This window comes from Pungitius pungitius, chromosome 5 (assembly GCF_949316345.1).
Source record: "Pungitius pungitius chromosome 5, fPunPun2.1, whole genome shotgun sequence".
Classification (NCBI taxonomy): Eukaryota; Metazoa; Chordata; class Actinopteri; order Perciformes; family Gasterosteidae; genus Pungitius; species Pungitius pungitius.
This window is the reverse complement of record NC_084904.1, coordinates 18,038,152-18,055,221: the sequence shown is the minus strand read 5'-3', so window position 1 is coordinate 18,055,221 and position 17,070 is coordinate 18,038,152. Positions and strand designations below refer to the sequence as shown.

Here is a 17,070-nt window from a genome sequence, read left to right as displayed (position 1 = left end):
CCCCGACTTTTTCATTAAAAGACAGCCTTTTACACAAATTCAAGAGAAAATAGTAGGAGGGAAGTTGCGGGAGGAGAGGGTTGGGGGTGTGGGGGGGGAGAGGGAGGGGTAGAGAAAGCAGCATGGCATACAGAAAAGAGGACAGAATGGGAAGAATTTGGCTTTTCTTCTGTTCAATTAGAATGCTGAATAGCTTAAAACAAAGCATTTCATTAACGGTCATTAAAATATTTTCCTTTTATCATTTTACCCACTGCTGGAAAAGATAGCTGCAGATTTTCCTTCCTCTCATTCCTCTCTTTCCATCTCACTCTCCTCCTCCTCCTGCTGCTGCTGCTGCTGCTGCTGCTGCTGCTTTCGTCAGCTAAATGAACAGTCTGATTGGATTTGGTTTCAGGTTTGGGAGGTCTGCTTGACAGGCATTAGTTAGGAAGCATATTTCTACAGTCATTTAAAATGAGCCGCTTGGGATTTTGCATAAATTCTCATTACGTTCCCTGTATCTAAATTGCATTATTTCATCCCTTGTGCCGGACCAATGCCTGTCGTCTATTTTCCTTTGGCACCTATTCATCCTCTGCATGGCCCGGCATATGGATGCAGCCGCGGCCATAATTGAAACGGCTTCTTTAACTCATTCCATCCTGGGGTCGACAAGGTCAGCCCACACCTGGCAGAAATGCGTTAGGTCTTGTCTACATTTAACCGCCATGCTTAAATACTGCCAGGCCAACGAGGTGATGCTGGGCGACCGGCCTAATCATTTCCTGTCTGTGTGCTGCCAGCCGGCCGGCCTTTCCCCCAACGCACAGGGGATTTATGAGGTGATAGCAGGAAACAGCAGGAGCTGTCTCTGATCTCAGCCTCAATGTTGTTGTCGCCTGAACGCTTTCTATATCCCACTTCAGAGGTTCCCCTGCCCCGCCCTGTGAAAGTGGATAGCCTGGCTAGCGTCAGGAGGTCTGTAAAAAGGTCTAGTTGGAGGACTCACCTCGCTGAGCTGCTCCTTGGAGTTGCTTCTGTGCGGTCGGCTGACCTCCTGCACCATGTCGTCCTCTCTGACTTTGACCGGGCACGGTGTAAAAGGTTTGATCTGCAGAGGACGGGAAAAAGGGACATCTCAAAATCCTCCCCTTGCTTTATTAACCATTGAAAACGGCTCAACATTACTGTGAACATCATAGTCTTATTTGAGGTTTTTCTGTGGCAATGTGTATGGGACCCCAAGGATGAAGAACAAAGCCCCACAAACACACATATGACAAACCAAGAATCAGTGGAAAAATAAGCAAATGCAAACAGTCTTTTTTGCTGTCATGATAATCGAATAATTATATTACATCAGCCAACAAATCAAAATTCAAGATGTAATCACATTTTACATATTAAATTAAGCATGTATGCATAAAGATCAAAACTACAATGGCTTTAATTTTATACGAGAAAAACACACTGGTGTGGTGACTCACAGCTCAGTGTCAGTTTGTGCTTTGGCTAAATGCAAAGCAGTTCTTTCTGTCGCAAAAGACCCTCAGGTAGAGAGGCGTTTGCACCCCTGTGTTGGAGGTCAGAAAAAGAAGTAGGATTTTGCATAAACTCAGAGGACAATGCTGAACTATTTTGTTTTTATTGTGTTTGTGCCGTTTCCTGTTAAAGAAAATAGAAATATGAATAAAGATCCAATACCGGCATCATGAATGTACAAATGCAAAGTTTCTGCATTACAATCCACATCATGGTAACCCTGATATAAACCTGGGTGGCTTGGTTTATTTCACGCCATCAAGACCCACAGTTGGCATCGTTCATATTCGTAGCCAGATGGGAGGTTGGCGAGCTCTGCATGACGACTATGTGCAGGAGCAACACCAGCCAATCACAGTGCTCCGTGGAGCCTCCCCGCCTTGGAGTACAGTGGTGATGGCCGTGGGGTATAATCCATTTGACTAGCAGTTTGCATGTAGCAGCTCCCCTGGTGCCGTGCATGGAGGCTGGCCCCCTTCTCCTGATCTCCACTGTAATTTAAGCAGATCACTGCTACAATTAACCTTTCCCGGTAAATATCAATTATGGCCCCCGGCTGGGCTGGAATTAAAAGGGTCATCAGCTAATCTGACAGATCCTGTACGCTACCACCTGGCCCGGCAAAGAGGGCGGGAGGCAAGGTGGCAGAGAGAATGTGTGTTTGTCTACCCTTGTGCCCACTAGCTCACGCGCCAAGTAGACACAATTCCCTTTTAATTACCCTGCCTCCGCCAGGGCGAGCGTGCTGATTGGCCAAGGGGCATTAGCGGCGCGCCGAGGTCAACAGTGACAGGACGGGGGTGGGGTTGGGGTGAGTGTGGCGGGTAGGAGGCGGGCGCTCGCCAGCCAAGCAATCAGGGTGCAGCGATGGAAGAAAAGGAGACCCCGGCAGGTGGGCCTAATCAGGTTTGACTTCCACCTCTACCCGCCTCTCCCTCCCCCCCTCTCCGGCTCGACTAGCTGTCAGTCTAATCACTCCTTGAATCTCAAAATAGATGGTGGCCTTTCTGATTTCCTTCTCTCAAGGGGAGCACAAAGAGCGCAACCCTCCCTGGCGGGCGAGGCACGGAAAGAGGAGTGCGAAGGTACAGTCTGTGTCACGTTGCCCTCGAGTGCAGCCGTTGATTACTCTGTTTACCCAGCATCGGTGTTGCTGACAAGTTCCCGAAGGCACCCCAAAGTGTTTCCGTCTCTTCCTGCGGCTACGGTTACCCAGTCAGCAATCAGCCCGGCTATTGATCAGAGCAAAGTGTCTAATTAGCCGCCTAGGTTAATGATGAAGCGCGCAAGGGCCATTCCCCAAGCCGCTGTTTAACGGGACAGGAGAGCAATTGATCGAGGCAAGAATTCACAAACTCTGACAAAAGATTGGCAACGCTGACTGGCTGTGATTAAGGCTGGGACTAATTTCCCGTCTGGGGAGATGTTTAATTGGCCCTGAGCTCCCAACTGCAATGCTTTCATGTGGTGTTGTTTAATTCCTTTTTTTTGTGTATTCATTAATGTTAGAGGACAAGTTAGTGATCTTTAGGGAAGGCGTAACAGTCTCTACTGACATGTGATTGGTTGCATGCTGTGACACAGTTCAAGGTCATAAAGCCTTTCCGCTGAGCTTGAGTTCATTTTCTGGAAAGCCCTGCGGGAGCCGTTCTGGGTCACCTGACCGTTTTAAAGCACCATAGTTGGAAAAAGTTAACTTTAAAGGTTTGACCTGTGCGTTATTGCGATGAGGCTAGTCATGTTGAGGCAGCAAGTAAATGTGTGTGTGTGTGTGTGTCAGTGAGAGGAGGGCATTGATTTAAGATAGCAGAGACATTGAAAAACATGGCTAAGTTAAGGCCTGTGTTTTACATGAATAATGTACTGGAAATTAGCTCCATTAGTCTCGGTATCGAACATGTCTGCAGTCCCTCTCTGGAGGCTGCCGCTCTGTGCTCTTTAATTATCTTCAAAGGGCCCTCCAGCATCTTAATTTCCTCCTAAGCTGAGTAGTGCCGACTTGGGTCTGCTCATTTGTACTACTCTAACCCTGGTTGAAGTCAGAGAGCCCGTCTACTTAGAAAGGGCTACTCGAGGCATCGATGGAGACAGTCGTTCATGCTATGGGCCCGGACAACTTTTCTGTGTATTTTCCCCTGCAGCCTGTCAGCGGGGGGGGGGGGGGGGTGGTTTGTTGTCCTGCTCCTTTGATCCTACCTCGTTCACCTTGCGGTGGTCTTGTGGGGGTGACAGGGGCGGTTGGGGTGGGGGGGTTGAATCAGACATGGTCTTCTACGTTCCTTGAATAAGAGACGCTGTTAGTCCTGACCTCACTTTCCCACTCCTTGCTCCTGCTCCTCTCACTCTGCCTCACCTGTCAACAGCACTCACGGAGGCTGCGCCTTAGCCGTGTGCCGGTGTCAATCCTCATTACCCCAGGAACCCTCGCCCCCCTGCCTGCCCGCCTGCCCCCTTCCCTTCCAGCTGCCTTCATGCTCTTCTCCTTAAGCTACCGAGCTCCGATATATGCACAGGGCAGGAGGCAACGAGGGGCAATACTGGAAAGGGAGGGATGAAAAGGACAGATACAGATCCTTCTTTTAATTTGTTCTGAAAAGCGCCTGCCGCAAAGGACCCTCACCCCCATTAACCCAGCGACAGGCTGCTACCGCTGCTCAGGGAGGCATCAACACTATGTGTATGTATGTGTTTTTGTGTGTGTGTGTGTGTGTGTGTGCGCAAGAGGGGCGGGTGGTGCGGCGGACGAAAGGCACCTCAGCGCTCAGTGCCGGGTTCCAGCATCGGCTCAATCCATCGGCTCATTATCCCTCCCCCTCCCCCCCCCCGCCCAGCCTGGGGTGCAGACAAGTGCACTTTAGGGCCACAGGCCAAATTGATTCATCTGCCTTCATTTTCTACAGGCTCAGAAGTGGCAGCTGCTCAGAGGCATGGGGAAGGAGGCATAAGATGGTGGGGGACAGAGCCGGGAGAGAGGGAAGGAGAGAGAGAGAGAGAAGTCCTGGGATAGGGAGGGAGGAATCAGGAGGTGTTCCGGGCTTTGTTCCCCATCCGTGTCTCTAATTTTTCCTCCTCCTTCCTCTTCTCTCTCTCTCTCTCTCTCTTACAGCACAAACAACACCTCCCTCCCCTGAAATCACTATCAAGACATGCACTCACTCCCCCACCAAGTCCCAAGTTGGAAATTAGCCCAAGGACAAGCTATTGGATTTACTACAGGGAGAGCAAATGGATTTTTGCTTTTATTTTGACGAGTCCCAGTGTATCCATTAAGCCTTTTAATCATACATTATTCATGGAGCTCGCTTTATAATAAATGACCACATAAAAGAGGTACACATATTATACAAGGACTAAAATGCCCCCATAACTCTCTCTCCCAGTGCACTCAGAACTACATTACATTTGTGAGCTGGGTCACAAATATGAGGCTGTGGGATCACAGCAAGACGGCGTTTCCACTGTGGACGATCACGCTGCGATGCGACCCGAGCCGGCACGTTAAGCGCAACAGTCGCATACAAATCTGGTACGGAGAAAACAAATTAGGAGGGGTGACCTATTAGCCGTTTGGCACGTGTCCTGCCCGCAGAATCAAACTGTACAATGTTACACAGCGTAGGACCGGGGCCCAGCGCCGTGACAAAGCAGTCAACCTAAAGAGCCGCCCACTCGGCCTGATTCCCAGCCAACGGGGGCCTCGGGAGAGCCGCAGTGTCCCGCGGGGCCCCGACTGGAACAGATGAACTAGAGTCTAGACTCCCTGTGGGGCCCAGGTCTCTCAAATCACTCTCACCATATGCCTCCTGGGGGGCGGGGGGAGGGAACAAGGGAAGGGAGGAGGCAGGGAGAAAGGGGGAGCGGGGGGGGGGGGGGGCATCCCTCACCACCTGTCCCGAGGGTTCACTGCCAACCGCGACCAATAGACACACAAACCACACCTGTCAGCCAGGACCACAGGAGCAGGATCTGGCCTGCACTGATAAGCACACGGCCTTACAGTTCACCCCCTCCCCTCCTCCTCCTCCTCCCCCCCCCCCCCCCCCCCGCCTCCCCCCGTCGGCTCCCACTCCAAGGCAAGTATTTCTCAGATCTACCAACAACAATTAGGCCGATGATGTCAAAATGCTAATGATGTTATTGGAAGGAAAGCAAGGGAGCGTCGCTGTGGATCTGCGTTTTGCTCTTCATTGCCGGAGCCGACATTATGCAGATCTTCCTCCCCGCTTGCTGCTCTGCAAGAAAGTCACGCCTTTGATTTCTGTGTACGCTATTAGCGTCGAAAGCAGCGTGCATTTTGTAAAAGATTTATGCATGCTAACAAGAAAAATTTAAATGGCATTCACTTTGGAGGTTGTACTATAATTTTCAACAACATTATTATTTGCAAGTCAAAGATCACATTGGCTTTAAGAAAAAAAATGCACAGTCAAAGTTTCGGAAAAGCAACTTCAGGTTGTGGTACATGCCACATTTGCACTTAGTGGTCAGCAAAAAGTTTGGGAGATTAAGAAAGAAAATGATTTATTCATTCATTTGCAAGTGTCACTTCTGTACCTCTCAATGCTATAATTTCCTCCGTAGACCTTTCAATCACCAAGAGAATTGTCAAAGTAATGGGGAGGCATGGAAAAAAAGAAAAAAACATAGATCTGTACATTAACCCCTAATGTGCTGCTTAATACTATTAACACAAACCTTCAAGAGACCATTGGCGCTCCATATCATTCAAGCAAACAAATACAGACAATATGACCAACAGAAATAGTGATAAATGCTGTTGAAGTATAAATATCATCAAGTTTACTGGTTACGGCAGCCACTCAGGCTGCAGTGTGGTCCCTCCCAATGTCACTTTGACAATGGTAATGTAGTAATGTCCCCATGTATATAATCAGGATAGAACGATCAATGCCTGAACTACAAAGTCAATTACCATGGAGTCTTTTAAGTAAAAAAAAAAATAGCACAAAAAGAACAAAAGCATTGATACTATTCATTAATAAAAATGACAGCAGCAACCTTTTCACCGATGTATTGACTGCATCTTGAGATGTGTGTGAAGTGTGTGAGGGTGAGCTGTGCCTCCAACATGCTCAGCGATAACATACCACCAACCAATCACAGATTCAGCGATGTGAGGAAAGAAAATTTATCAGTTATGACTCTCAACTCCGTAACCTTTAAATGGGAAGCGATAACGCTGGGGCAAACACTCTTATCGGCTGATATCGGTTAGGCGGATTTCGAAATGACAGAATGTCTGACAGGGGTTTTCCCAACTTCAACTCACATTTTGGCTGAATATGAAAGAGTGTCTTCCGGGGTAGGTTATACAAAACCTAGGAAATAATCAGGACTATCATTGGGAACGTTAGGAGAGAATCACGTCGAGTGAGTCGAATGAAAGGAACATTTTTTTTCCTCCCTCTTCGCACCAAATGGGCCCGGTGGTCGGGGACCACTGCTGTAACACCTTTCAGAACTTTTTAACACCTGAAAATGATCTCATTAGCAGTCAAAGGGGTTACATATTTGGAGGTGCAACATTCGCACTCTCTCCTGCGACTACACCTGATAACTTTGTCACCCTCACACGTACTTTAAGAAAATTTTAATTTCCTCTAATGTAATCTGAAATAATTATCAGCTGAATCTTGTTCGAGTTGCAAAAGGCCCATTTTAACAAGTCGCGCAAACACACACCTTAAAACTAGCTACCCTTCAACGCGACATAATTAAAATACCGAAGAAGATGAGATTGTGGGGTAAAGGAAATGAGCAAGTGATTAAAAAAAAAAAAAGCTCATTGAATAACTTTCTGAATCTGCCTTTAGACGGTGTTCTTCAAACCGGTGAGGAAATGTCTCTTTAATCCGAGTAAAATTTGCAGTGTTTTCTAATAAATATGAAACTGCCTTTGTACCCAATGCGGGACTGGCCAACAACCAGCTCTGACACAAGTCACTTTTTCCTTAATTATATGATTAGATAAATGATTTACTTTGGCAGAAGATGAACCCTTTAAACTGGGTGTGATTTCCTTGATCCAGGCGTAAAGGCTTAACTATATCAAGGCAGACATTAGTTTGTCAAAAGAACATTTCTTCAATGAGAAACCTTTCCTTGGCTCGGTGAAGAATTGTGATCCACATATGTACTGCAGACACTTAAACTTGGTCAACAGAAAAAGCTTGAATAGGGATGACTGGGCACCCAATGTGCTAAGTTAAATGAGCCTTCGCTAAGCCCCGCCCACTCGAACAGACGTTCCACGATCATAGTGTAACACAATCCAGCTCCATTTTGATCCAGTCATTGTGACATGTTGAGCCTGCAGGATGTTCTCCTTTGGCAGGTGGATTTTTTACACTGTGATCTGCAGCTTTAGCTTCTATCTTTATCTTTACAACCTGTTTTCAATTTGCCATCCGGGATGTAGCCCTCAAAACATTACTATGAAACAATCAAGTCAGAAATAACCACTTTCACGGAGTCATAGTTTATGTTTGTTTCCATGCTGGCGAGAAAATAAATATACATGGAACTCGATTTTAGACTTTTCTGGCACAGAATGGGAGATTTGAAATATTATTCTATACAGGAACAAAATTGCACATGTGGCCCGAGTTGACTCAGCCATATATATATACACACTGTATATACATACACAGATCCACCCCAGAGACCCTTATATTGGTTTAACTTCATACTGCACTGCATGCTGGAACTAATCTCATAGACCTAGTGAGGAGGTGAGGCAGTTCAACAGAGGATGGGCAGACTTTTAACGACAGAGAGAGGGAGGTTTTTTTTTTTAGACAGATGAGGTCTAGCCGAGGAGTCAGCCGGTAGTTTGCAGTCACAGAGTGAGAAAGCGAGTCCGGGGGAGACAGCCAGAGCGCTCTGGGCTTTTTAATAGGAAGCAGATGCAACACATGTAATGAATCAGCTCCGGCTCGACGCCGCTTCCCTCTGATGTCTGAGCACCCGTCCTGCCCTTGAAAAACTTCTGGGACGTTATCTCATGCCTGCACAGCCCACACCGCCAGCAAATTTTGGAGGAAGCGGTAGGTGTTAGATGGAGTAAAGGAAGGCGAGTGGAAGTGTGTGCTTTTAAATATGCGTGTTTGTGCTGGTATATGAAAATGCACGCGCTGCAATAATTTGGTCTAAGTGTCCATGTGCTTAATATATTTGGCTAATTACTGTATGCAGGGTGCAGCTGTAACAGCTGTTTGTTTACAAGCTGCTATTAGCATGTTAACTAGCGCAAACACTAGCATGTCAAATGTTAGAAATGATTGGATGTGAACACTGTCCTTGGCTTCGTGCTCGTGCAGCTCATGCAGTCTGGCCGTGACAAAGGCTGAGGTGGTGGTGGTGGTGGTGGTGCCATCCTGCAAAATCCTTCAGCCTGGTTCGCATCAGCAGAGTAAATTAATGATGCCATTACCTCCTCACTCCTGTGTGGTTTGATGCTACAACATCTGCTCAACCACCCATCACACAAAAAGGCGGCCATGTTTCTTCCCTCTCAGATCAACTCAATAATCATTGGTTTCTATTTGTGTGTTTTAGTTCTTGGAACCTGGTTTTGAGCTTGCTGGCTTTAGAAGAGTGTGTGTGTTTTGACAATGGTGTTTATAGACACATTCATTAAAAAAAATGCAATGTGAAAAGGTGGAAGGGACGACTAAACTAAAACGGAAAATCCTGCGGTCTACATATGCAGGCACAGTGCACCAATCACCGTAATGAGCACAGACAAAAATGTCTTGGCACAGTACTCCTCCTCACAGTCCCTTGCAGCCAAGTCCCTTTTCCATAGCAAAGGATCATTGCTCTTTTGACTTGCAGCAAATTGGTAGATCGGTAGCGAATCACACTGCCGTCACACTGGCTTTTATCTGTCTCCATATGCAGGCCTGCATAAGGAATGTTTTAAATCCCAGCGCAGATCCAGAAAGCATTCAGCTCACACACCTGACAGGCAAAAATATATAGGCTGCCGAGAGTAATGGGAGGTCAGGGAAAGGAGCGAGAAGACAGAAGGTGGAAAATACAGGACAAGGAAAGAATGAGAGAGCCTGACGGTGGGAGATGACATATAGATTAAAAGACTGAAATCTGCACACTTAAAGGACTTTGCACATGTCAGATATGGAAGAAATGAGGCAGGCGTTTTTGAAATGTTCAGAAGAGTTGATAGGAGGAAAAGAAGGAGGAGAGAAACAATGCAGGATGCCTCATTTTGGGTGTCTGGCTGTGACATCTGCCTCTTTGCTTTCATTTCCATCACTACTGCTTGGACCAGAAGATATTGGAGGTGGAGGAAGAGGAGGAGGGGGAGGAGGAGGAGGGGGGAAGTGCAGAAGAAAGCACAAGAGCAGATTAGAGGATGCTGAAGCTTTGGGTTGGTATGGAAATCAGGTCTTGGAAAACGGGTTAAATCAGCCATTGATATGACAGCATCCAGCCCTGAAAGCGCAGATCTGATCCTCATGCAATTACATGGCAGCATTTGCATCTATATGATCCCTAAAAACACAGTTATGTGCGGGGATTTGGGCCTTGGTATCTGCATGTGTAGTGTGTGTGGGTGTATGTGGGTGTGCACAACATTAGATGATCTGACAGGGCACGCTTGTCTCAATGTACAGTACATAAAATGAGGATGCAGTTGGTAGAAGAGGATTATGCTCATTGAGTTAATAGGGATAATAGCGATTTAATAAGCTTTCGAGCGGATTCAATGTGCATGAATTTGCTTCCTCTTAAAATATGTGTTAAATGACTATTGATGCAAATGCAAATAACCATTTCTAATCAAGTGATTGCATTGGGCCTCTTAAATGTACGGGCTTGTTTGTGTTCTGTTATTTCAATTTATTGTAATTTAAATCTTCATTCATTTTGGGTACCAAATTCTATGACATCCAGTCTTTTTCTTTAACAAACCGCATACTATCTGGAAATACGTCCGATATTAAAGACATGAGCAAAACCAAACATGACCCATTTATACACCCAACTCACTATCTCACCGTTAGCGTTTTTGTCCGTACATGCTTGGCCCCGTTCCAGCAGCAGACACACACGTTACAATATGAGGAATGACACGTCCAGCAACCACAACAACACATTGCGCCACTTCTGTCACTTTTCTGCATGAGGACTTTGTTTGCGCTTGTGTGTGTGTGCGTTGGTCAGATAAAAACATACATGTGGGGTTCAATCAGTAGAAATGTTCACAGGCTGTTAGCACACTAACTAGCTAGCAGAGGAGGAGGAGGAGGAGGAGGAGGAGGAGGAGGAGCGTTCTACGAGGGAGGAAGGTGAACGGGGAAATGAGAGGACAATATTGGGAAGCTAATTGTCTTGAGGCGCAGCCCGGGCGACCTTGGCAAGGCGAGAAGTCAGGGGCTCTGGCCTCACAGGGCACGGCGCTGGCAGGGTAATTGTGCCACGATCTTGACCTTGCATTGCTTAAAGCGTCCCTTCATTCATTCTGCCTCTATCCATCTCATTCTTTTACTCCCGCTTTCCTCACTGAAGCTGCAGAGGAACTGGGATTTGCTCTACGCTCTAATGATGTCAGCTCCCCAGAGGAGGCGTCTGTCTGCTGAATCTCAACAGCTAGCCTTCAAAGTATCGACCTGGCCCGAGAGCTGGAGGGAGGTTTGGAGGAGGATCGGCTCACTGGACGGTCCAACCACAACCCAAAACAAACGGCATTCCTGAAAAGGGCCACAAAGGTTGTGATCTTCTCTCTGTGCTACTGCTAGTCGAGCTCTCAAATGGTCAAAACACATGATTAAGGAGGTAGCAGGGGGCAGGATGTTTCCCTATGTAAATAAAAGAGTGTGAGACTTTTTTTCAATGGAAGAAAACCCTACTTCAGGGGTCATTCAGGAAAAACATTGCTAGCAGCATCTGTGATGTCTGTCTTAATGCCGGTTCTGATTGCGCTTCCCTATCTTACACTGGCAGAACTTTTGATGTGGTTGACCGTTCAATACTCACTACTCTGAAATTTAAAAAAAAGACGTGTTTATTTTGCTTTTCTGTTCATAATTCTGTCATGAATTATCTGTCCTCTACTTTACAGCTGCTTTGTTACATTGTTTTTTATAATTTTATTTGTTTCCTTTGGTGGAATAATATGAGTTATAGTTAAAAGGTGCATAATACCTCCTCTCAGAGTTAAGATGTTCTCCTATGGTGATGACACAACTGTATACACCTGTTCAATTGGATGAACATTCAAGCCTTCCAACAAAAGGTTAATCACATGCTGGTAGCTGGATCTGACTTACACAAGGTGAAAACAAAGGTAGATGTGTATGTAAATAAAAATGGATCAAACAATATTATATATATTTTTTATCATACACATTTTGCGGCTAGTATTTTTGGACAATTGTGTCTTGGATGCAGGAGTACAAATGCACTGGCCCAGGGCTGTTCAGGTGCGGTTGACTTCCGATTATCTTTTATTCAAATCATAGCTTACCCCAACTGCCAGCCGCTCTCTCTTAAGAGACCACATTTGGTCTTAAATCAATACCAAAGCAGTGGTGAAAGGATCGGGCGGAGCGAGGACATTCTGCTTGACATTTACTGGGGCTGTGCTCTGTCAACAATCAAGTAATACCTATGTCAGACACCACCAACCCTGGATTGGTGGCTCAATACCTGCTGTAGTCACACGGATGACCATGAACAAGGGTGTTTTAAGTCCATTACTCATGGTTTATGATACGTTTATTGATCATGCATCAAGATACTGCTAATTGAATTTTGTCTAAAGGAGGGAGACAGTGGGGCCAAATGACATACATCTATAGGCCAGCAGCAGCGTGAGGTAAACACCTCCCAAAAGATCACCTCTCTGGGATTTCTCACTCACTGCTGTTCAGTGAATTTCTGCTGGAACCATTATCACAAAGATAGGTGATTTAGTCAAATGGCCCGTCTACTTGACCTTAAATAGATGGAAAGGCTTTTCATTCTACAATCTCTGTCATTCTTCCGCCAACCTTTTATACTGCAGCAGCTGCAAGGCAAGAGACCTTGCATAAAGTTAGCAAAGACAATGCCAAAGGACAATGGTGTGATACTTGAAAATGTATTTTTACCTGAGGTGTTCACTTAAACAACATATCATTTATAGTAAAGGCACCGGGGGGTATTTCCAAAACTAAATAACACATATCAAACAAAATATACTTGAACTGTGTATTTTTATAAAACACCAGCTCTAAGTAATGGAATTGTCACGGTTTGGCCTCGCTTCCTGTTTTAGTTTGAAGTTTCATGTCTCTTGTGTTCCTGGGTTAACTTCACTTCCTGCCTTGTCCTGTGATTGCCTGAGTGTTTCCACCTGTGTCCAATCACCTGCACCTCCCTTGTGTATTTAAGCCCCGTGTGCCTTTGTCCCCTGTCGCGTCATTGTCCATGTCAGTCCTCGTTGGTGCACGTTCCGTTAGATTTGTGTTGAATAAAGAGCACATTTGTAAACTTGTATCCTGCATTTGAGTCCTGCCTGCCTGCCCCAACCTGCACCCTTGACACACCCGACAGGAATACATCAATCTCGTTAAGAAATACTTAAAAGCAAGGGCTCATTATTAAGTTTGGCTCACAATTCCTCAAAAGTCTCTCACTGTAAGAGTGGAGATCTGTATATCTTTACCAAATCATAATAGTTTGCAGTGATGTAAACTTGTGATGCTGTTTCCTGTATTTCTTATTTATGGGAAGTAATAAACATGTAATTTCTGGTAGGAGAGGTAGGAGGAGGCAATGGGACGGTTATTGCATTGTAACAATATTTATGAACGCCCAATTATATTGAAGCAGCGACTTGAGAGGCTTCTGTGGATGAATTGCTTTCCAGTGGACCAGCTGTGCGTCCATGCGACATTCATTCCTAAGCATTATTTTTCTTGAAATTGACTGGGTCAGCCTAAATAAACCAAACTGAATAATGCAGCAGAAATAAACTTCAACTGCAGTTTGGAGCAAAGGAAACAAACTGTTGATCTCCTTCGTAGCCTTTGTCCCACTGCGGCGTCTCCAAAGCCTTGAGCGAAAATTATCCCCCTGTGCAAACACTGCTGATAAATGGAGTTGGGAGGACAGGCCTTAGGGAGCTAAAAAAGCAAACATGACATGGAGCATTGCGCTACATCTCTGTCCCCTGTGTGTTTTTACAGGGATGTGAACAACTCGTTGTCTAGGTCAGATCGATGGCACGCTTGCTTACCTGCATCAACACTGCAGTGAGAGGCAAAAACATCAAGAGCTTTCTATCTGGTATGTAGCCAGGTTGGAAAACACAGTTACATTTTAACATAATTTTACAATTGGATTACCGATGCATTTAAATCCCCCAGTGGCGTATATTGTTTGGTTTTGGGAGACAGTGTTTACTCTTGTTGGCCTTCCAAATGGGTTACAAACAAAGCAGGTGGAATATCAATCATTTATTATCACAGTCCTGTTGAAGACAAAGATTTAATCTATGTAAGCGGTCCATCAGCAAGGCATCTACTGGTGTTACTAGCATGACCCACTGACCCCCATTAAAACCTGGGCTTGGTCTGATGGACTTTGGCCTTGTCACTGATATGGGCTCAAAAACCTGGATTGGGTATCAGTGGCAATGGACCTATTTGGTATTGGATACAATTATTTCAAGTACAATCAATTACATCTATATCCCTTTGGTATATGTTTAAGTCAACCCTGATGTGCTTTGAAAACTTCATAAGACATAAGAGTCATCCCAGTCACTTCCACACAGCGAGGAATACAGAGCATTAACTAATCAATGGTATCAGATAGGTCATCGTATCAGCATATACCCAAAACCCAGGTGTAGATATCAGGACTGAAAAGGTGAGATTGGTTCATCTTAAGTCTCTGCAAAGGACTTCCAATGCTTGCACAAGAACTATCGTATATCATTGCCCTTGCCTTAGACATTCTTAACATAAACTTGCAATACAGACTCCCATAACCAGTTACCGTTCTACTCATAGATCTTTTAAGATCACGCTCTGCCGACTCTGAGGATTTCCGTGTTTATTGACCAGATATTTCTGGCATGCAGCTTCGTAAATTCACGACAAGTAGAAAATAGTCCATAGGAATTTGTTCCATCAAACGCTATCTTTTCATCACCTAGTATGCGTTTGATGGTGGAAAGGCTTTGTGCTATCTTGACTGCTGCTCCATTTGTGTTATGACCATGATTATCAGCATGTATCTGATACGCATTGTGATCAGCTTTATCTGGGTGACAGGCGTTTTTTCTTGTTTCTTGTGATTTGACACGTTTGGAGAAAAAAAGCTAGTCCTACCCTGCACAGTTCCAAACAAAGTATTGCATGGTCAGTGACAGAGACAAAGGAATACTACTCACTGTGAAATGAATATGTCTAAATTAACTACCATTTCATCTGTATATATTATGAATTTGAGAGAATGTAAGTTTAGGGCCAACACATGGTAAAAGGGGATTTTTGTATAAACAAAGGCCTCCATTGAAGCGTTGAGATGAACAAAGCTAAAGCACCTGCTTGTGTGGTAATTGAATAGCAGATGTAAGTCTTGGGGACTTTGCATCAGAAGAAGCTCCCTGCAGAACCCAGTGTTCTAAATATTATTGCACACTGGCAGATATTCACGTAACTCCAAAGACCCGTCAAAGACATCAGCACTTACTGTAGGTGCTTTTCTGAACCACCACTCCCAATAAAGTGAAAAATGGCATCTGAAGCTGAGGCACACTATTCCTTTTGAGCAGTAGCATCCTTACACATATTTATTTAGATAACTGTTTTCTGTCGGTACATTCAGTACACGCATGCCGTATGTGCAAATCTGCACCTGTAAAACACTACTTCTATATTGCATACATCACAAGCGAGCTAACACACAAACACAGACACTAAAAAACACACACACACAGCCTCCCACAATCTCCCAAGACAGGCATCTGGAAAATATCTAAGCAAGTGAGAGGCCTGTATAAGGGCAGCTGCAGTCCAACTGTGTAGGCATGTCGCGGAGCCTTAAGAAAAGCAGGGAGCCAGCAGGATGAGGTGAGTGGTGTGGCGAGCGTAGCGCCATGAAGAAAGAAATCAGTACTACCTGGGGAGAGAGAGCTGGTACATTATGTCCCACCACTTAGCTTTCATGCTGTTTTTTTGTAGAATTGATTGCCTCTGGCATTGAGTTCTAATGGATGCTGTGTTAACTGAGTTGTTAGATGCTTAGAACTATGTTACACTTTTACATGCTGAAATTATAATCTTGCTTTTTACCAGAGCCATTTATTAGTTATGTTTAAAACACTACTAAATATTAATAGTTTGAACAGAACAAAAACTAAGCCCAAAATAAGACAAATAAAATAAAAAGGGTAGCTGCAAGGATCATTAAGACAGCTGGTGGAAAAGGAGAGTTGCAGATTGTATGCACATCAAAGAACTGTAACTGAAAAGTGGTCGTGAACATTGTCACCTTTGCGATAATTGCAACGCTACAGCTAAATAAAAGCTGTTTCAATGGCAATCCAAACCTGGAGGAGGGACGGCACCTGAAGGGATGATGGTGCTTAAATACGTCCTCATTCAGCTTGAAGGGCAGAGTTTCTCAAAATCCATAAATGGCCTCCAGAATTGATCATAACACACAGTAGCGGAGGAGTAAAATGTATCATAACAGGTCTATTTTATCCATTGTTTTATATATGACTACAATACACAGAAGACAGAGATAAATCTGCACACACTTATTCCCCACCCATATGGTCAGGCTTAGAGGTTTACCTCTCACTGGACAATCTGTCCTAAAAAAGTATTACGCAATCTCAGGGTAGATAGCTCTTTAACTTTATAATAACCAGCATACAACTTCCCCTGCTTCAAAATTTAAAAAAAAGGCGAACCAATGATGCATTTCTTTACTGACGGCATCAGAATCAAAATCAAAAACATTTTCCTAATCCAACATAGTAATGGCATCCAAAAAAAGTAAAAAAAGGTTGTGGCTTTTATATCAGACCCTGTTCTCTAGCAAATGATGGCCCCTGAAGGGGTGTGGGGTGTACACGGCGTCCATCTTTGGAAGTGACTGATGTCTGGGGGACGCAAGGTGTCAAGGGAGACTTTGGTAAATGGCAGCATGTGGCAAGGTCGCCTCTCCATTTGTCTGCCAGTGGGAGGGCAAAGGGCCGCTGCGTAGTGGGACTATAGCTCTGTGACAACCTCCTGCGGCCCTGCAAACACAGAGAGTCCTCCATCTTGTGTCAGTATGGGGACGTCTAGGACTGGCGTGGAGCAGAGCAAAGTGCTCTCCCCTCCCTTCCAGTGCCTCTCACCACCTTCCGGAAGCATCCATCACAGCGTGCCCCAGTGGGGCGTGGGTAACGGATCGACTTTCCTCCGGAGCGCTAATCAATCCGACTCTCGCTACCTCTCCCTGGGAACATTTATGGCCTGCCATAAAGCAGGCCTTTGGGGCATTACGGCACCC

The 17,070-nt window shown here is 45.2% G+C and overlaps 1 protein-coding gene across 12 annotated transcripts in view; it reads right to left on the bottom strand.

The window, feature by feature from the left end:
- fbrsl1 (fibrosin-like 1) overlaps positions 1–17,070 on the bottom strand; it is a 220,031-nt gene that overhangs the window by 131,609 nt on the left and 71,352 nt on the right. For all 12 annotated transcript variants that reach the window (XM_062562469.1, XM_062562464.1, XM_062562466.1 and 9 more), the window contains exon 3: positions 992–1,093. In XM_062562469.1, coding sequence (XP_062418453.1) covers positions 992–1,093 — 102 coding nt within the window. The remainder of the gene's footprint in view (positions 1–991; positions 1,094–17,070) is intronic.